The sequence below is a fragment of the Oryzias latipes genome, chromosome 16 (assembly GCF_053564925.1).
Source record: "Oryzias latipes strain Hd-rR chromosome 16, Olatipes_Hd-rR_3.1".
Classification (NCBI taxonomy): Eukaryota; Metazoa; Chordata; class Actinopteri; order Beloniformes; family Adrianichthyidae; genus Oryzias; species Oryzias latipes.
The window spans coordinates 12,326,256-12,347,584 of record NC_136252.1 but is presented as its reverse complement, the minus strand read 5'-3'; the positions used below and the strand labels follow the sequence as shown (position 1 = coordinate 12,347,584).

Below are 21,329 nucleotides of genomic sequence, written 5' to 3'. Positions count from 1 at the left end.
CGTGGAAATCCAGGATGAAACATCCAAGATGCATGAGTACATCAAGCTCTGTTGAAATAGGTGAGGTTACATGCAGAGAATGTGGAGTTAATGGATGCTTCAAAACCCACAATCAAGGCTAACTGCCAAGCAACTAGTAGCTCAATCTTCTAATATCCACAATGGACAACTACTATCACAACTTGAGATCGAAGCGGTACAACACAAGTGTAACACCGGGGGAGAGCAGGAACAGCAGGTCAGAGAGGAGGCTGTAGCACACTCCCACCCTGAACTTGGGTACACAGCCCCAATAACTACTGTTACGCTGAGCGAGGCAGCAACTGGCCTGAAAGCAGGATTATATCTAGAATGAACTCCAGGCAACCTGACGCCAACTACAATGGTTGAGTGATGTGTGTCACAATAAAACAGCCCATTTTGGACCAACTGAGAGACGTGTTTGAGACGTCCCAACAAAGACCTTTACTTTGAAAGAGTCAGCTCTCAGACAATAATCCTTCTTAGGAGATTAGTCTTTTGAAGGCCTCCTGTCTGCTGCCATGTGAGAGGTTTACAGCACTGAGATGCAAAAGAACATGTTGATGTCAGGAGGAAACCAAAGTGACTCAGAAGAAGATGATGATGACTGGAACCATGAGGGGGACGGAACCGGGGCCTTTACCTTTCTGAAAACCTTCATTTCAGGTGGGTTTCTGGTTTCTTTTCCCTCACCATTGGAAAAATATTTCTAGAGCCTTTAAAGATGAGCATTATCTTTAAAATCTAGAGAGGGGGAGGGTTTGCTCTGAAAAGGAGACGATTGAAGGTCAACGGCAGCAAGACAGAGGAACTGTGAATGTGAGGAATTCAAGAGGAACAGTGCAGTTACAGGGAGCAGAGGTGGAGAAGGTGGAGGACTAAGTCCAGAACAACAGAGACTGCAGGAAAAGAAGTGAAGAGGCGTCTGCACGTTGGTTGGAATGTGTGGAGGAAGGTTTCAGGTGTGATGTGAGACCAAAGGAAAGGTGTAGAAGGCTGTTGCAGAGATCACTGCAGAGAAGCAGATGAAGACATTTGGACATCTTGAGAGGAGGAGCAGTGATGGTGTTGGTGAAAGGATGCTGAGGTTGGAGCTACCAGGAAAGAGAGGAAGACCAAAGCAGAGGTTCATGGATGGAGAGAAGAAGGAAACAGTGACAGTTCTAACTTTGTCCATGTCAACTGACATGTTTTATTGTCATTGAAAGTAAGAAATTGATAGAAAAGACGTTTATCAGAATTCTGCACCGCATTATAACAGTTATCAGAACATAAAAATAAAAGACTATAAGCGTGGCAAAAATACAGTTAGTTAGGAAAATATTAAATCAAACACAAGATTGAATATATAATATAAAATCAATATTATAAAGTACAAATCTTTTATCACACAAATAACACGCTAAAATAAATATAACTGCAGCACCATTAAACTAAGAACAGAAAACACTAACACCTAATCTTTCTAGTCTTCCTTGATGCAAACTAGTCAATTACATCATCAAATGAAATCTGCTCCCCTACTGAATGATTGATACTAACAACGGCAAGGTTAGTGAGTCGCTCCTGAAACGTTGTTGACCTTATGTTTAGGCTGCCACAAAAAATAATAATGGATTGGATTTATCTGCGCTTTTTAAGTCACTCAAAGCGCTAACAGTGTGTCCATTATTTATTTATTATTATTTATTGGTAAACTACTGTTGTAGCTGTACATACACATTCATACACCAGTGGAGCCACACTGGAGGCAAGGAGGGTGAAGTGTCTTGCCCAAAGACACAACAACAGTTGGTTGGGGGGGGTGGGGATCAAACCGCTGACCCTTCGATTATTGGACGACCCGCTCAACAACAAAACCTTCGTGTTGCAGCAGAGCAGACAGACACAGGAATCATAACTAATGTTACAAGTTAAAGCAGAGCAAAGGTTTAAGAAGAAAATCTTAAAAAATGAACAATGAGGTTATTTGCAACATTTGGGCCTTCAGTTTTCATAGACAACGTTGTTGTTGTTGCAGGGCTAGGTAGCATTAGAAAACGTGCATTTAGCAATGAGAACATTCCCTTTTCTTCATCTCTTTTCTCCTTTTTTTCTTTTCTGTTTTTTCTAATTTAGGCACCAGATGGCTTTGACCTTTTTTTTTCTCCAAATTTCAGATGTTTTTGGCATTTAGCACTAAATGTCCTCACGAAGGCATCAAGTTCGTCGACTAAACCAACTGTCACCTTAGAGACAACATTGTTTTGTGTTCCCATTTTTTATTTGGGCATTTCACACAAAAATTAACCCAAATTAGCACAATGTTTTTGTTTACCTTTATTAAAATGTAAGTTGTAGAATGTCACCGTATGACTGACTTTTAGAAAAGTTTTATAAAGTAGATTCCACCCCCCGCCCTTGTCCCCCACATGGCCACTTAATTTGGAAGCGACACACAGTTGAACTGATTCCCCGCAGCCCTCCCCCTTTTCGTCACACATTTCCAGCAGGAGCGCATGCAGATGCAGCCAGCGGCACCAATTCACACACATTTGCGTTTTCTTCTCAAAGACAGGAGAGCGCGCAGCTGCAGGGCGGGGGCGCCGCCAGGTTTCAGGCTGTTACAAACTCGGTGATATAAGTAAACCAAAAATGGTGCATATATTTCTTTACAAGCGCTGAGCCACCGGCACCGCCCCCCTTCATTTTTCGCCCTGGGCAATTGCCCGTATTGCCTGTACCTACAACCGCTTCTGGGAGGACATGTGGGGGTTGGTGTGAGTGAGGAGGATGCAGAAGATGGAGGCAGATTTTTTGATGCAATAATGTCGGACAGATAAAACTGTCTTCCATATTCCGTTGTTACTGTTGCAAAGTGGAAAGAGATGGTGGAATAGATCGACTGCACACAGGCGGTCAACACCGCCACAGAGGCAGGAAACGGCGTTCCAGAGTTAAAATAGATGAGGGAGGTGGAGGCTCGAAAACTTTAAATCACTCCACTGACATGATGCAGATCAATCACACACACAAGCATGCACACAAACACACACACACACAGGTGAAACGACCCAAAGACACGTGACTTCAAACTAAGGAAGGCCTCCGGCTTAAACATGGGACTGACACCTGGGTCCTCAGCACTAAAAAAGATTGATGGGATTCCTGTACAAAGAAAAGTAATATATAATAATAATAAAAAAGCTAAAGAAAACTGAGTAGAAGGTCTCAGCAACTCCTCAGCTCTGAATAACAACCAAATTTTAAATCCATAAATGCAAATTCTCGTCAATTCCCCCATATTAATTAAACAAATTGAAATGTATTTCCGTACCATCTCTAAAAGCCTTAATCAGAAGCTGTGTGTTATTGTACTCTACCCTGGCATATTTGAATTTTATTTTATAAAAACTTCTATTTTGTACAATAAAGGTGTTTTAAAAAATCAGTTTACTGATTATGTTGTCAAAGAAAAAGAAAAAAAAGCATTCAGCACTCGTGATCCACATTCCAGACCAGGTGGTGGCGGTATATCCACCAAACAGTTGATTGCCAAAAAGAGAAGAAGAAGAAACAGACTGAAACACCACAGAAGAAGACGGAACTAACGCTTGTAATCAACAGCGATGATTGGAACAACTTCCGAGGCGGTTCAGTATCCTGAACAGGTGATGTTTTACCTGAAAATAACGTGACAGTAAAGCCTTTCAGCCATTAGTGATTCATTCGCCGCTGTCCGGATATGCTAGCTACAGACTAGTTTAGCCTCGGAGGACGGAAGTTTGTTTCTTCACTATACCGCCGGCTGGTAACTTCCGCAGGTTTGGTAAACAGCTGGGGCTGCCTCCGAACTGTGGGCACCATGCTGAACGTCCCGGCCCAGTCGTTCCCTGCCTCCGGCTCCCAGCAGAGGGTCGCCTCGTCTGGCGCTGGGAGAAACAAGGTAACGATACCGTCGTTCCGCAGGCAGAAGTTACTAAATTTGCGGTTACTGACGGTCCTCTTCCGGAAGCTGAGTGCAGGCCCCACCTGCTGCGTGTGTGTTACAGGTGGTGTTGAAGCCCGGTCACAGCCTGATGGACTGGATCCGGTTCGCAAAGAGTGGAAAAGACCTGACTGGACTGAGGGGCCGCTTGATCGACGTGACCCCAGAAGAACTCGAGAAACACAACCGCAGAGATGATTGCTGGACCTGTATACGAGGTTTTTGAAGCAAATTTACTCACAACGGCTGGTTTCGTCTTTATGTGAGAGAGTGACATAGTGACAGTAACAAGTGAGTGACATACTGACAGTGAGGGAGTGACATGGTGAGGTAACCAGTCAGAGAGCGACTGGGTGAGGTAACCAGTGAGCGATCGACATAGTGACAATAACCTCCTTCATCATCTTATATAACAGAAAAAAACAATATTTTGCATCACTTTGTGGAAGTCCGATGCCCCAAGTAAAGTTGGTTTTAAAAGATTGCTTAAAAAACTGTTTTAAGTGAGTAGTTTATCCCTAAAGATACATAGGATTATGTTTTACCCTCTACGTATTAGAAATGTTTAGTCTTTTTTGACGTCCTAAAGAGTAGCTTCAAATAATGATCTAAACAAGAATAAACGTGATGACAGAAGAGAGTTGATCTGTGAAACAGACAGGCTGATGGCTGTTCATCACATTTTCTTGACGTCTTGTGATTCATTTTGATCATCCTGTTTTAGTTACCTTACACATTTCTGTAGATACTCATTTCAGCTGCTTGGTCGGTGCTGAAAGTTTGGTTTGCTCATCCTAACATAACTTCAAAGAAAAATACAACTTTGTTAGCTTTGTATGGTGATTTTTTTTTTCTTTTTTCAGGCATGGTGTACAATGTGACTCCATACATCGACTATCACCCTGGTGGAGAAGATGAGCTGATGAAGGCTGCTGGGATAGATGGCACTGACCTCTTTGACCAGGTAGAGATCTGGAGGAAGAATGTGGGGGTGGCTATCTGCCAAATTACCAAATCAGTTTTGTTTCTATTTGTGATTCAATTTGATACTCATTGTTTTTTTTTTTCCCTTTTAAACCAGTCACCTGTCTGAACAAGGGTGGAGCTTTTTGTCATCAAACCCTCTGTCTTCCATTAAAAACTATAGCTGCATTTAATATTTACAAGAGTTATTTTAAAGGCAAATGTATTTATGGATTGAATTATTAAAGTAAAGAGCAGTTAGATGTCATTTAAACATTATCAGGAAGTCAAATGTATGACTGTAAATTAGGAGGATAAGTCCTCTCCGGAAAACCTGTTTGTTTTCATTCAGATCCCAGTTGGGAGCATCTGGCTTTTGAAGCCCCCCCACCCTGAAAACCTCCTGATGTACCATAATGGGATCATTTATATACTGTTCAATTGTTTTTGTAGAATGAGGGGGCTTTGTCTTGGCACAAATCCCCCCCCCCCCCCCCCCCGCCTTGGCTTTCACGAGGACTCATCTAAACCTATATTCTGTCTTTCAAAACCCCATTCTGTTTGTTGAGATTGTGTGTTTGTGTCCAGGTGCATCGTTGGGTCAACTATGAGTCCATGTTAAAGGAGTGTCTGGTTGGCAGGATGGCACTGAAGACCCCAGCAGCTGTTAAAGGTATCTAAACAATAATAATAATGCATTGGATTTATCTGCGCTTTTCCAGACACTTAAAGCGCTTCCAATGGTGATGGTAGCTACTGTTTAGCCACAGTTACCCTGAGGCAGACTGACAGAGGCGTGGCGGCCAGTTCGCGCCTACGGCCCCTCAGACCATCACCCTCTGACTATCTACAGTACAGTTACAGTGAACGGGGGGGTCGCTTTCTCCTGCCTGTGCTTGGTCTTGAGCTCATGAGGAGGTTGTAAACTGCCTTGAATTACCATAGCAGTCAAATTGACTTCATGCTTTGTAAACAGGTGACATATTTCGTCATTTGCTTTGTTTTCCTGCTCTGTCTCCTGCTCTGTTGTCTTTTTGTTTTGTTTTTTACGCTCTCTAAAGCTAAAACCTAGTTATGACTTCATTCTAAACCCAATGGAGACAAAAATAGAAAGTAAAAAAAAAAAGACTGTTCTAGAGACTCTAGCCTTTATGCGGAAGAATTTGGCGGAAAAGCCCGTTCTGATGTCTGTCGGTGTTTAGAAGGAACCTCATCAAGCTCTGAGAGTGACATCCTATCTGCTAACCTTCAAGGTATGAGGACAAGCAGGAGGACTACCAATTATCCTCAGTATTTTTAGGATAATGTTTGCAATGATGCACATGTCCGTAATGCAGTGCTTCTCAAATAGTGCAGTAGTGGCGGTTTTAGGCACAGGTTAAACGGGCAATTTCCCTGGGCGCAAATTTAATGGGGGGCGGTGGTGACAGCGGCTCAGTGCTTGGAAAAAAATCGTTGCCACTATTGGTTTCCTATTATCTGTTATATGACAGAGTTTATAACAGCCTGAAACCTGTGAACAGCCGTCCCTTTTTCTTTCTTGGTTTAGTGTTTTGGCTCAAAACTGAAAGTGATTTCATTTCTCTCTTTCATCATAATAATTACCAGGTGGAGTTCTCTTTAATTGTTTTCCTCGTTACAGGCGTTACTTCTCCACTGACGGGCTTTGCTCCACCCGCTCCAGGAGCTCCTCCGCCAGTCAAAGACTCTCGGCCTCGGTATGACACTTCTGAGAGTAGTTACAGGGAAAAGGTCGTCTCATAAAACGCCATCTGCTGTTCACTTACAGATACGACTGGTTCCAAACGGATGCGGCCGTCCATTTGGTCATATACACCAGAAGAAAGGTAATCACACATAGGAAACCAACACGCGGATGCCTTTACGGATTATATTGGTGTCACCTGTAGCACCTACGTCACTGCAACAACATTTTATAGTCTGCTTCTGATTCACCATGATTTATATAAATACTCAGAATCTTAATTTATAAAGAATCTTAATTTTCTTTATAAATGTCCTCCATCATGCTGCAGAAAAGTTGTTAAAAACACTAAAAAGACTATTTTCATTGGAGTGGGTCTTTAAACTAGAGTTGTGAAGGCTGTTCATCAAACATTTTTCATCGTCTTTTTTGGAGTTTGAGGGGAAAAACTAACGGTTGCTCGGATCTTGTCCCTTCAGATTCCCAGCTCTGGCTGTATGACTGCGGACCTGAAGGCAGGCCTTCTTCGGGTGGAGGTCCTGCTCGGGAAAATGTCCTACATGCTAAATTTGAGTAAGCAGCACAATTACAGTTTAAGGAGGCTGTTAAATTAAACTGCTCTCTATAATGGATTAGCAGTATTTGCAGATTGATCAAAGAAGCGCATTATTCTGTAGCTTACAGTGTGTGGAAGTTGAACTGGATGCTTTCCGCATACACCCTGTGCTTATTTTGGTTTCTGCTGATGTGATGGCTGGAAGCGGCTGCAGGAAGCTGGAGTGTGATGTCAACAGGCCAGCTTCACTCCGACAAACACGGCTCCATGTTTTCTTGGTATTAAGAAACCTTGACTTTGTGTGGTCTTGGTTGGGCTAACACAGCTTCTTGTGTTTCAAAAGTCCTCTTCATTCTGATTGTCTGAAATTGTGCTTCAGTTAAATTTAAAAAACAAAAAAACTGTGAAATACTCTGAGAGCATTAATTGAAATGCAGCTAGTTTCCAGAGTAAAACTCCTTCAGAAAGCTTCATAATGACAAGAAGAGAAAAACCGAAAGTCCAGACTGCAGCGTACGCTGTGCATAACTGACAGAGGATGACCACCAGCCTTAGGCAGTGCTGAGTTGATCAGTTGTGAGCACGCAGTCTGCACAGGCTTCTAATTAAAGGACTTTTTCTTCTTTCAGGTCTGGCTCATGAAGTTGATGCAAACATTTCTGGTAAGACGATTTGCAGCTTTGCTGCATGTGATTTGTTCTGAACTGCACCTTCCAGGAGTCCCCTCCAAAATGAGATGGAAGCCGCCCAAGCTAACATTACATGTTGTACTAAACAAACAAACAGATGTTAATAATGATCACCTTTGGGGAATGTTTGTGGCTGAATAGCTGGTTTTTCTTCAGAAGACTGGGGTGATAAAAATAAACACTTTTCCCCAACAAGCTTGTATTTTCTGCATATTGTAGTTTGGATGTGTCTGAACGGGTTTCACAGACACCAGTATGTTTCCCATGCTGGGTCAGGTGATTCTCTTTCCTTGTTCTCACATCCCACCATGTTTTCCTTCACAGTCAACGCTGCCTCCTCTGTGGGGAAGATCCAGCTCAGCGTGCGTAAACTGACCAAAGGAAAATGGGCGACTTTAGGGCAACCTTTGGAACACCACAACACCTTTCTATGCAAAAAAGACCGAGGTGAGAAACGGCGAGAACGTCTGAAGTCGGACGTGCTGTACATCCCACCCGGTTGGGTGGGATGTACAGCAGAAAACGGAAGAGAAGAAGTCTGGGAAGATTTAAAACTCTCCCCAACTTTTAAGGTTGAATATATCAACTTTCCTCCTGATCTGTCTCTGTTCTGATGCTTCTCTCATCAGAATGGAGACAGATCGGGGGTGGGTGGAGCTACGCGGCAGTGGCTCCTCCCTCCGTGGTTGGCTCTCTTGTTAGACATGTGGGCTCCTTTTATGAAGGGGGGGCATGGGAGATGAAGACATAACAAACAGTTGGAGTCTTCACAATGTGACCACACTTTTTAATACACACACTTGGTGACCTCTGACCCCCCCCCCCGCCCTTCCCTCCCCTTTCTTTCACTTGCATCAAAGCAAAGCAGCAAAAAGTCATTTGTTGAAAGGAAATTTTCCTGCAGATTCTTCATTCCGGATAGCGCTGTATGTGTCTCTGCCCATAAGGAGGAGAATAGAGTCCTGAGTACTGATCTCCTTTTTTGCAGCTGTCTTCTATCGAGATTGTGTGCTGCTGTCAAAGACGGAGGTCAACTATAACACTCAAGTGTTCAGGCTCCAGTGTCCACAGGGGACCATTATGCATGTTCCTGTTGGAAAACACGTCTACCTCAAAGCCTGCATTAAAGGTAAACAACAAACACTAAAAAAATACAGGTAAAACATGTTCAAGTAGCTGCTAAAGCTAACTCCCCCCACCATGAGAAAGTCTGCATTAGGACCTGCTGGAAAGGTCTTGGGAGAACTTCTCGCATCAGAGAAAATTATTCTAGACGAAGAGTCACGGAGGCCAGTCAGGACTGACTGAGCCCAAGAGTCCAGCTTATTCATGACAGATAAATGTCATGTCAGGAAAGCTCATCATTGCCAACAAAGCAGACCTGCTCTTAAAAACACGTCACTGAACCTAACTTTGAATATTGGCAACCAAATGGAGCAAAACCCAGTGATAAACACATTCTGGGATTTGAGATACCTGGGGGGTAAATACTCGCACGACTGAAGACAGGCAAAGAATGTTCGACTGTTCCACAAAGACAGAAAAAAAAGTCTCTCCCATGTTGTGTCTAAAATCATTTATTGTGAAGACAATATGAATGTGAGGCTGAACTCTTCCAACGACAGCTGCAGTGTGGCTGTGCAGGCAGCCATCACACCATAACTACAGCCATAGGAACGAGTCAAACTGGAAGGCAGGAGCTAAAAGGTTGTTCAGATTTCTGAATTCCTTTCAGATTTCTCTGTCTGTGCTCTAACATGTGCTATTATGGGGTTGAGATGTCAACGTTTACGATCCAACAGTAATGCGATGTGTTTGACAGCAAACATATGCTGAGGATTGCTGATCTAGTTAGTGTAGCTCCATATGTGAAAAGGCGAGATCCTTTCCAGAGGAACTCTGAGGATGTTGGTTCCCTCACCACGAGTTTGGTTCCAGAGCTAGCAGAGCAGTGTTCCACATGATGAATCAAAGCCTGCCTTCATCTGCAGACACCGAGGTGGTGAGGCCGTACACTCCTGTAGACCAACGCCTGGCTGCAGGTCCGGACCCCCCCTCACAGGAACCTGACCTCTACCTCATGATCAAGGTGTATCCGGACGGTGTCTTCACGCAGCACCTGAACAGCCTGCAGACTGGTGAGAGACCCCGACATTTTTGTTTACAGGCTGTGGTGTCACCATCAGTTTTCTGTGGTGTTGTGTTTGATGACGACTCGTTTCATGACCTTCAGTGTCACAGAACGTTCTTTCTGGTGTTAGTCTGCTTCTGTTTTTGATTGTATGCATCAATGTTTCCTCTCTAAAGGTGACCATATTTCTGTCAGCGGTCCCGAGGGCTCGTTCAGCGTCCGTCTTCTGCGGGATGTAACGCACCTCTTCCTGTTGGCGGCTGGCACGGGTTTCACGCCCATGGCTCGACTCATCCGCTTATCCCTCCAAGAGATTGACACCATCAGGTGGGGCCAATTGACAAATGCACACAGACTTTAGAAATCAACCCAGGCAATCTGAACCCAACCATGCTAGAGCACTTTGGCCAGCCCTTCTGCAGCTGTCGCTGTTTCACACCTCAAACAGTAGGTGGCAGTATTTTCCTGCTTTACCATCCAGTAGATGCATGAATAACCACAGGTTTCCCATAACCCTGTCCTGCTTGATCGTCTTTTTGACCTGACTTTGCTTTTCTACAAAGCATTCAAATGGAACATTCATAAAGTTCAGACAATACTTTAGCTAAATACAACAGAGAAATAGTACTTCAGCTTTGTGTCTGTAGTTCTGCGTTTGTTAGTGTTGTCATGTGCTTTATTTTTACTTATGGCCTGTAATCTATTTTTGATCAATGATTCCTGTGAAAAGCCTCATTTTGAGGTATTTTCATTTCATTCGCAGTAAAAGATCAAAATACAAGTAAAGTTGTGGCTTTATTTTATTTAAGTTTTTTGTTGTAACACACTTCCAACCTTTACCTTTACATCACCAAGGGGGATTTTTCCATTTCCAACAATTAAGGAAACCAAAAAAACAAACATCAGGTGCAGAGTCTGTTATTTACCACCTAAACAGGAGGAACCCTTTTCTGAATACATGTGTGGTATGTTTATCACAACAGCCAGACAGAAGAAAAGACTTCATTCTTTAAACTGTTTGGTGAATTTGATCATGACGATCAACAGATGCTGCCGTGGAGCCAGGTCGGTGCTGGCTCTGCAACTGTTACCATAACAACACAAGTAATCACACTACCTATCAAATAATCTCTTCTGTGAAAAATAACAAGATTTAATTATGAATTATTGTGGATTTAATATTTATTTCTTTTGTAAGTCACAATAGTAGTGAGAACGTCAGCATCCTGCTGCGTTTACTCTGAACGTGATTCCCGCATCAAATTCGTAAAATATAACATTCAGGAGGAAACAATCAGATGTTGTCCCCCCCCCCCCCCCCCCCCCCCCCCCGTGTTGACCTAGGACTCCCCCTGCTGACCGATCATTGGACATGTCACAGGCCAAAGCTGAGTTCCTGATTGGTTGATGCAACACGTCTTTTTAAATATCATTTAACTCTGAACGGGTCGTCCAAATGGCGCTGCAGGACCTCAGGTCGCGTCTGTACAGTGACTTAACCTTCAAAAGCAGGTCTTGGTAGCTGTTCACTCTGCTTTGAATAAACAGGCTTGACGTTTACTGCTGGTGTTCAGTGATGTCCTGTTACAAAGAAAATAAAGAGCTCCTGCTTCTGGTTTCTGTGTTCTCAGAAAAACAAAACTGCTCTTCTTCAACCGGCGGGAAGAAGACATTTTATGGCACAAAGACCTGGATGAGCTGGCAGCTGAGGATGAACGGTACTGCAAGTATTTCTACACTTTAGTGTTGATGAAGGGGCTGTATCTGTAAGAGGGGAGTTTAGATTATATGCAATAGAAATGCCTTTTTTTTAAGGAATGAGTGTGAGGTTGGACTGTAACCCACCATCACTAAACAGTAGGGCTCCTGCGGTCCACTGGACCTTTAACACAAGATCTTCTTTCCTGCAGACGACCAAAGCTTTGTACTTAAGGAAAAGTACCATTACATTGTTGAAGTAATCCTCACATACAAGTGAATCTGTAAAAAGTACTAGAGTAAAGGTAAAGACTATTCTGCTTAAAATGGACTCAAAGTCCGCTGTCAGGGTCGGCTGCTTTGCCAGATGGAAATGATTTAATGGCGGTGAGGAGTTCCTGTAACGTGAAATCATATGTAGGTTATTGCTGGTGATGTTGTGTTTTCAATGTCGCTGACTGAAGCCTGATAGTTTCCAAGTCCACATCTGAAGCTGCATGTAGTTTACATTCCATAGTCTAAATACAGAATCATTCAAGAATCAAGAATTTTTATTTGTCACATACAAAGTTATATTTAGCAAATACAACCAGTAGTGCAATGTACGCCAGGTCCGCTCCGTGGAATATTATTCTTATTATTATTATATTATCATACTCCGTGGAACAGAATATTATTCCTCAGACAGGATCAGGCTGAGAAAAGCCTCTTAAAGGTTTCAAACAGGACTTTCACAGATGAGGTCTTCACGGTTGGGATTTGTTGGGTGGATCCAGGTTCCAGGTGGAGTACGTCCTCCAGGAGCCCCCAGCCCTCTGCAGCAACAGCAGAACGGGTGGTGTGGACGAGGCGGTGCTGAGGGAGACCCTGGTCCGACCGCACGGATCCAGATGCTTCGTTTGTGTGTGCGGCCCACCAACCTTCACCGAGCTCACAGTCCGGTAAGGAGAAGCTCCTCATGCCGTCAGTGTGTGCTGCTCCGGTCTTAGGAACATCGGGGAACTCGTGCAGCATCCAAGAAAGTTCAAACTTTCAATCGATCCATTGGTGAATTTTCTGTCTGAACTCTTTCTGACAAACAACATGCGTGAGATTTATTCTGACTTTAACGAGGAGGAAAACTGGAAAGTCCTTATTTAATATATATTTTATATAAGTCCTTATTTGGACATGCAAATATTCCTTTAGGGTCCTTTTTATCTACTGAAAAAGTGAAATCCCATCATGCCTTTGTTTGCATTCTCTCCCGCAACCTTCCACCCCCTCACACCCCTAAGCTAACACATGCAGTGCAGCATCAGAATTATCCAACCCTACGGTTAAGATTCCAGTTTAGCTGAAGAAAACAAAGGGGATCATGGATCCTTTTGTCTGCAAGGATGCATCGGAAGGGGGCGGAGCAGGGTGATCTTGGCCCCACCCATTTCAGTTTATGCGTCACAACTGAGAAAATTTTCAAACTGTATTTTTTTATCTACTAATGATCCACGATTTGAGTAAAGAAATCCTCAGAAAGTTTTAATCTTAATTTTCTTTATAAATGTTCTCTATCCAGAGAAAAATGCTACAAAATCACATTAAAAAACCAAAAACAGGATTTTCATTCTTTAACTCTTCCCACATAAAATAGCAGCAACATATCATTTAGGTTATCTGAGCTTAATTTTCAAAGAGGAGGCTTTGATTGTCGATTTACCGGTTGACCTTCAATGCCGTTCTATGAACTGATGCAGTAAAGGCCCTTTTCAGGGTCTTTTACGATCAATACATGTAGGCTGAACAGAGGGAATCGGGGACAATGTGATGATCACTGGAACTCAGTCGATCACATTTCACGTGAAGAACAGCGAACTCCAACATTTAGAGGTTAGAGTAAAGTGGCCTTGACTGTCGATGGGTTACAGGCGCAAAAGCAGAAACTGGTGGATGAAAATGAAATCTTAGCTGAACTGCAATTCAAACCTAGAAAAATGAATGTAAAAACAGAACTATAGGGTTCATGATGACCTCTGATGAAGCATTCATTCATTTCTTCATTGGGATGTCGTTAAAGGAGGCCCTGAGTAGTTCCATCATTTTGACGTGGAATGGCCCTCTGTTTCCTCTCAGGTTGTTGAAGCAGCTGGACTTTAGTGAAGAGGAGCTCCACGCCTTCCAGGGGTGAGCAGGTCTTCAGCCTCATCCCTGCCAGGACTGTTTGAATTCCAGGAGGGGAATCTGATTGATCTGCTGTGGAAGATGCTGAAGAAGGCAGAGAGGAGCAGGCGTGGAATAAAAAAAAAGCAGCATTTACTGTTCTCTGCAGAAGAACCATGTTGAGGACGGTGAGGTTCTGCTGTGAGGCCCAGACGCTCTGCCTCATGTTAAGGTGGACGGTGAAGTGCCTCCTAAAAGACTTTTCAGTACCAGAAATGATTGGTGCTAGACGGTTCTGAAGAAGAGTACAATGTTCTGCCGGTCTATTCTGTGATTGTCACATGTCAACGCAGAACTATGAATAAAACTCTTCCAGTCTTAGCGTTTTGAGCAGCAAACTTTCTTAATGAACCAGACGACACACGAGGATTTCAGCTTGAAGATGGAAATGGCCAAGAGCAGCTCATGGAGATGTGTGAAGGTTTTCCTCTATTTTGATGAGACTATCGTGGGACACAGTCATGCATTTTGGTAAAATGGTAAACATTTTTGTTTACCTTCCACAAAGCATTTTATAGTCTCATTCACACACCGACACTGGCGCCAACCTTCCACCAGAGGCAAGGTGGGGTTCAGTGTCTTGACACGTGCAGGCAAGGTAGGAATCGAACCTGCCGACCAGAAGTCAGCCACTCTACCGCTGCGCCAGGAATGCTGTTTTGAGATGTGAGTGAAATACTCAGAATTCTGCCCTCAAAGGTTAAAGAAGGGGAGACGATATTTCTCCAGCTTTTGTGGATGAAGCTGCCTCGCTGTAGTCGGGTTTCTGGGACTATAGATGGAATCGCAGCAGTGATGGACGCTTTCTAGAGGGTTGTTGGGTAGTGATGCATGTCAGCATGACTGAATTCTGTCTGGGCCAGATTCCTTGTCCAGATGGTTCAGCACACAGAGCTGCTGATGGACACTGATGTCAGAAAACCGAGCACAGGGCAGAGTTTCTGAACTGTTGAATTTAAAGATTCTCTGTTACACATGCTGGAAGAACCTCCTGGGCTTTGAGTCATAGGTGAAAACCAAGCAATTATAAACGCATAGAAAATAAGATGACCAAGCCAGCAGACTCCAAAGATCAGAGACTTTATTTTCCCCCAAAAAATTCAAAGAAAGAATAAAACCGTGTCTGGAAGAGCTTTTGCAACCAAGACTGCCCTCTCCTGACTGGAAAAAGTTTATCCCTTATAAAGGCGTAGCCCCTCCCACACATTGAAATTCCTGCCTTGCATTGACGTGTTCTCCCTACCATGATAAAGGTGGAAAGATTTCATGTCACCAGTGAAGATCACAAATCATTGAAGAAAAAAGGTTCAGTGCACTGTCTAGTGGGTCTAGATGACCCAACTCCCAATGTTAAAGTGCCTAGGATAGCACAAGGGTTAACATTGGGAGTTGGGTCATCTAGACCCACTGGACAGTGCACTGAACTTTTTTTCTCCAATGATTTGTGATCTTCACTGGTGTCCATGGATTCCATGAAATCTTTCCACCTTTATCCACCTTTGTCATGGTAGGGAGAACACGTCAATGTAAGGGTGGGGTCATCTAAGATAGCACAAGGGTTAAGGTGGCCATATGAGACACCTGCGCTGCCTTGAAGATGCAGCAGCACCTGTCGACAACGCTTTACAACCCAAAACCCCTAAGCCCCCATCCAGATCATGTGACTAAGGCTATACCCAGCTCTGCTCAGGTCCTTCCTCTGAAGGTTTCTTTACCTCCATCACAGCTACAACTCTTCACATACCACACAGCCAGACAGATGACTTTGGCCCATTTTATTCATGAAACATCTTCACAGTCATTTCACACTGCACCGACGTTCAAGCACAAACTACAGCGGTGTCACATGGCGGCCACACGCTGTCGGGGTCACTGACTCTGATGGTCATTGGTCTGAAGAGGCCAGCATCGCAGCAGGGCCCCTGAACAGAAGAAAGTGAAAGCTTTGGTCTCCATCCCAGCAGGAGTCACCATGATGATCACAGAGTCTCTGGCTTAACATCAGAGGGACCTTCAACAGAACAAGGAGCACAACCGCCCACTAATGCCAGACTTCTTCAGAACCCAAGGAGCTCCATCCCTGCAGAGGAGTGGTTGTTTAGAAGGCTGCAGAAGTCCACAGAGTTCCTTGGAAAAGTTCCAGTTCGGCTGAAAGATGTCCACACTGAGGTTCTTCAGAACCACGCGGAACCAGTAAGAACTGTTTCAAACAAAGCTGTGCCCAGGTGTTCTCCCAAGTAAAACCCAGATCCCAGTTTGTGGACAACCTGCAGAGGGTTTTGGGAAAAACCCATAGACCCTACAGAGGGGAGAAGGGATTTCACAGGGACCTCTGACAATGGTCACAGCAGAACACAGAAGTCTGGATCTGTTCTAGAGTCAGAATCCTTCAGTCTGGATTTTTAGGATCGATGTGAGTCAGAATCTGTCTGCGTCAGTTTGCCTCTTTATAAAAACATGGACACAACTAAACCAGAACTCTGCTGATGTCTAATAAACAGGTCAGCAGAAACAGGGCCAGCCTGTGGGGCTGAAACTGCTAAGCTCTGAAAATGTTCTCTCCTCAGCTGCTGGCAGGACGCCGTCCTCACAGGAAGACGGCGGTTTGTGCAGGAACTTCAGGACTATGAGCTACGTGATAAGGTAGTGTTGATGTGCAGGAGTGAAGACAGTCTCTGACAGTGTCAGCATGATGATAAACCTGTGCTCGGACGTTTCATACACGGAAGAGGCCGATCAGCTCCATCAGTCATTGATCAGAGCCAGAATCATGCTGAAAAACAGGGACAGGAGCAGGCGTGTTAGAGGCTGCCTATCCAGAGACATACCATCTATGAACACTACAGGTTACCTGTACAAGTAAATGAAGAAGCAGAGCAGGTGGTAACCCAATTTAATCATGGCTTCTTTCATGTGGGACTTGAGCAGGCCTCGGTTGTGGATCTCGGTTGGGTCAAACACTCCCATGTTCCCCATAGGGACCTTGGCGTACCTGCAAGGACACGTCTGAGCAGTTCTTCCTTCATCTGCAGAGCTGACCCTCAGCCATCAGGCTGCATCTACCTGTAGATGTTCCAGGCTGCTACAGGCAGGTTGAGCAGCAGGATGAACCAGTGCATGGACACCATCATGAGCATGGTGGAGAGACACTGCGCAACCATCTCTGGAATGACCCACTGCAAATACAGAAGCAGATCCCAACACAACAGCAGGTTTTACGGACGAAACATCAAGAAGGACCAGACAACCAAAAATGGAGAAAACGAACAAAAGAAGAAAGGAGCAAGTGATGGTAAAGTTTACTTTGTTGAGCTTGGAGCAGCAGGCCCGTGCGTTGATGTAGTCACATTCTAGGTCAGACAAGGTGATGATCTGGGCCTCAGGTCAAGGGGCTGTACTGGCTGTGGAGGTAGATGCACATGTGCGCCGGTGGCTACACCAAAGGGAACTGGTTTTCTCTGCAGTTTTATCACCTGCATCGCTGTGTACTCCCTGATCCCACCCATAGCGGGCAGGTATGTCACTTCACCCATCTGCCAAACTCACCGTATCCCAGTGGGGGTTGCTGGAGCCTATCTAGCTCGGATGGGTTTCACCCGGGACAGTACACCAGTCCACCGCAGGGCCACACAGACCCACAACCACACACACTTTAGGGCCGATACAGAGTCACCTATGAGGGTCCAGAAGAAACCAGGCATGTCTGAGGAAAACATGCAAACTCCACAGAGACAGAGCCCAGCTGGGATTCAAACCAGTGCCTTCTCACTGCGAGGCACCACTGTGCCTAAGCACCGAAGGTCATTTCTCACTGAATAAAAAGACCATAAAAGCCCGGGGACCATCTCGACCTCTTCTGAGAAGTCATTCTGCCTGCAGCAGACAAAAGCTGAGAAAGGTGGATGAAGACCACGCAGAGAATCTTCCTCAGTCCCAGCATGCTGCTTCATATTCATCAATAAGTTTTGCTTTAGCAGAATTATACACACCACCGAGTTAAGCAGCCCTTTGGCTTCTTGGAGCCACTTCCTGTTTGGAACGCGAAGGGGGAGGGGTCACTCAGTCCAGTCCTCAAATCCAGTCATGGGTTTGATCAATCTATCAATTGATTTATTAATCAGGGCTGTAACAATTGATTGATTTCTATTCCTACGATCTAACCGATCTGTCTGAGACAAGTGGTCATTTGAATCGACATTTAAATCGACCTAAACCATTTAAAGATCCTTTCCAAATGAAATAAATTCATTATTTTGATATTGGAAAATGCCTTTTTGAATGATTTAAAGTTGGCTTATTTGGCTGTAAGGTAAAAACAACCAAGTGCACCACAGCAGACAACACACATGTGATGACATCAGCAAAAACTGATCAACCATCATTCCAGTCTAATGTGTGGAAACACTTTGAATTTAGCAAAGTCATGTGACCATACAGAATGTTCTAATAATGTTCCCTTTGGGTTATTTGGATGTGGAAAAACAACAGTTGAACTTTAGGAAACTAAAATGTGAATAGATTACACATCCATTCTTGTTTACTTGTTTGTACACATTTTATTTACACTTGATTATCTAGAAGAAATCCAATAAATCTGGAAAACTTCACCAGCACTGTTCAGTATATCAGGTATTTCTGAGTCACACTGGTTGACGTTTCGGCTAAACATGTCCTGGATCCATTTTAGGTAAGTGGATCAGAACCAATCGGATCATTCAAATGAACTGATGTCAACAGTGGATTGGATCAGGAACCACAGATTTATGATGTGAATCGGATCGTTGTTCAAATGAATGGTTACAGCTTACTATCTATCTATAGAACTTCTGTTTGTCCTCCTGTTGGAGCCTGACCTGTCGTGAACATGTCATCGTTTTTCTTTTTACAGAGCAAAGGTGCAGCTGACGCAGCTGCCTAAGACAAACTGCACCTTAGGCTCGCGGCCAAATCATGGGGCGGGAAACTGAACAGACATGTCAAACTTCGTTCGGGCCTTTAACCTGTGATGATGTCAGGGTTAAAACCCCTGTACGGTTTGGTTAAAGGGCGTTTACCAGCGTAGTTCGATGCAGCCCCCATATATTTGGAACAAACTCAAATCAGAATCAAAATCAGTGTCCTTGTTAAATTTGGACCAAACCGGAACCACCCGTTAGCTTTCAGGAAGTGACATTGCTAGCTCCAGCGCTGAAAGAAAAGCTTCTGTTTTTGCAAACCAAACCAAGCCGCAGATTCAGAACCGAACCTCAGAAAGGATACGAAGTAAACCGCCAGGAAGATGAGTGCGCAGCAGTCCACGAGCGACACGATGAACACCACCGCCTCCATCGCGCCTGCAGTCGGCAGCCCCACTTCCGGCCCAAACAAAGAGGACCGTTAACCTTTTGTGCTGCCGCCTAGCGGCCGGGAGGTCTTCATCGGCGGTACAGCCTTTTTATTCGCATCGCACATCAACAACAAACGTGCTCACACAAAACAGCTGCAGTGAAAGGTATACATAATTTGACAAAAAAAGACGGCAACATGAAGACACGAACAATAAAACACAGATAAATGATTAAAAGATGAGAATTTTTCCTGATTTTTATTTTCAAATTTTCATTCATTTTAATGAATGAAAATTAATGTTTAAAAATGGGTTTATTTTTTGAAAATGTACTTTTATGAATATAGAATTTGCCAAATTCATGATCAAAATATTACAAACCAAATCAAACAGGGTGTTGTGAGAAATTACACCAGAAAGAATGTTCATTTTCTAATTTGGAAGAACACCAGAAAAGAAAATTATCCGAAGAACTATTCACATGCATGCAATCAAAAAATGGATTTTCGATTTTTAATTTTTTTTATTACTGTTATTTTATAGTCCAAAAAACAGAAGGACAGTAAAATAGGGGAACATTGCAAAACAAAAGTATGCCTCGGCTTGCCTTGACTGGCTCTACAGGCTTTTTATAACCGTATCTATACATAAGTCCTTATAACATCTTTATGTATTTATTTCATTTTTCCCATCTTGTTTGACAGAGATCTTCTTGAGTTCTTATCCGATAGTTCAGCAATTCCATCACATGTTTTTCTTCCACAATTCTTTTCCATTTCTGCTGTGTTGACTAATCTGCCTCGTACCATTGTCTGTGATAGTTTTCTTGCCTGCGGCTAGGAAAATTTTGACTAAAATCTGTTATTTTTGAGTGCATTTTCTGATATTTTGCCCAGATACAGAACTAAGCATGTCTTTGGTATATTGTATCCCAGGACCTTGGTTATAATCTTGTGAATATTCTTCCAAAAGAGACTAGCTTTGGGGCAAGACCAAAAAATATGAGAATTATCTATGTATATGTCTCCATATTTTCTCCAACGTGGCACTGAAGTGTGCTTGTTTGTGATTTTTGGTGTAATAAAATATAGTATTGTGTTTTTCCAACAATGCTGTCTCCATATCCCTGATGAAGTGGAGGTATTCTGTTTTTTCGCCAAATGTGAAGCCAGTCGTCATCTGATATTTTTATACCCAGTTCCCTTTTCCAATTCTTATTGATATCTGTGGTATTGTCCCTGTTAGGAATGATTAGAAGCAGAATAGTTAGAAACTCCCTTTTGCATTTTGTTAAACTAACTTTTACCTTTTATTACACTAATGGCTTAACCTCGATTTACTCTGTATTATCATCTCAAAATTATATTACACTCCAGACAGAGCACAACCAAGACTATTGTCTCGCAAACATTCCTTTAACATCCTCCCTTTTCATCTTTGTGTGTTCTGGTGTATGCGTTCTGGCAAATGTCTGCAAGAGATCTGACACTTTAGGTGCTCTGACCTTCGAGCATCTAGCCTGCAACAGTCTGTGGGTGTGTTTTTCACACCATGATCCATCGAATGAGGTTCTGAATATGCAAATGCAAGGTATATATGCCAGGCCTTTTGCTGAACCCCTTTGTTCGGACTTTGAATGCACCATGTTCACCTGTCTGTCCCCTTCGTGTTTGTGCGAAGTAAAACCTCCACAAAAGATAAGTAACTGTCTCTGAGTCGTTATTCATTTATTTCTGTGTGCAAGAAACTGACGGGTACGAACCTAAAATTTAATACAGTCCTTTCTAGAGAATCCAGTTTCTTTACAGTCCCCTTTATCTTCCATGAGATTTTTATAAAGCGTAGATATAATTGTGTTTTTTAGAATTGTAAGTTTCAACAATATTTCAAATTATTCCACCTTCATCTAAGTTTGTCCTATTTTCTTGTCAAAGTAATCTTTTATCTGTAAAAACCTGAAGTGGTCACGATTAGTCCAGTTAAATTTCTGTTTCAAAGTTCCAAAATGTAGGAAACTTCAATTTTTATTCAATGTGCACATCACTGTTGTGGCTTTTCGGTTCTATTCTATAATTTT

General features: G+C 43.3%; 2 protein-coding genes across 3 annotated transcripts; one reads left to right on the top strand and one right to left on the bottom strand.

Moving 5' to 3' along the window:
• The first annotated feature begins 518 nt into the window (after positions 1 to 518).
• Positions 519 to 14,247, top strand: cyb5r4 (cytochrome b5 reductase 4). 2 transcript variants are annotated; one of them, XM_020709986.3, is made up of 16 exons: positions 519 to 687; positions 3,825 to 3,946; positions 4,053 to 4,206; positions 4,852 to 4,952; positions 5,540 to 5,624; positions 6,594 to 6,669; positions 6,741 to 6,798; positions 7,136 to 7,229; positions 7,842 to 7,874; positions 8,226 to 8,348; positions 8,890 to 9,030; positions 9,893 to 10,039; positions 10,209 to 10,359; positions 11,664 to 11,750; positions 12,507 to 12,671; positions 13,840 to 14,247. In XM_020709986.3, the coding sequence occupies exons 1-16, from the start codon at positions 567 to 569 to the stop codon at positions 13,892 to 13,894; spliced, it is 1,713 nt and encodes a 570-aa protein (XP_020565645.1). In that variant the 5' UTR covers positions 519 to 566; the 3' UTR covers positions 13,895 to 14,247. The 2 variants fall into 2 exon arrangements, with proteins under 2 accessions (XP_020565645.1, XP_011483250.1); XM_011484948.4 differs by lacking the exon at positions 519 to 687 and adding an exon at positions 3,543 to 3,671.
• Positions 14,248 to 15,686: 1,439 nt separating this feature from the next.
• cnih4 (cornichon family member 4) lies at positions 15,687 to 19,345 on the bottom strand. The gene is made up of 5 exons (XM_004077653.3): positions 19,186 to 19,345; positions 17,230 to 17,298; positions 16,990 to 17,102; positions 16,778 to 16,918; positions 15,687 to 16,699 (listed from the first exon to the last, which is right to left on the bottom strand). Exons 1-5 carry the CDS (start codon positions 19,252 to 19,254, stop codon positions 16,672 to 16,674), a joined length of 420 nt encoding a protein of 139 aa, XP_004077701.1. The 5' UTR covers positions 19,255 to 19,345; the 3' UTR covers positions 15,687 to 16,671.
• Positions 19,346 to 21,329: the final 1,984 nt, after the last annotated feature.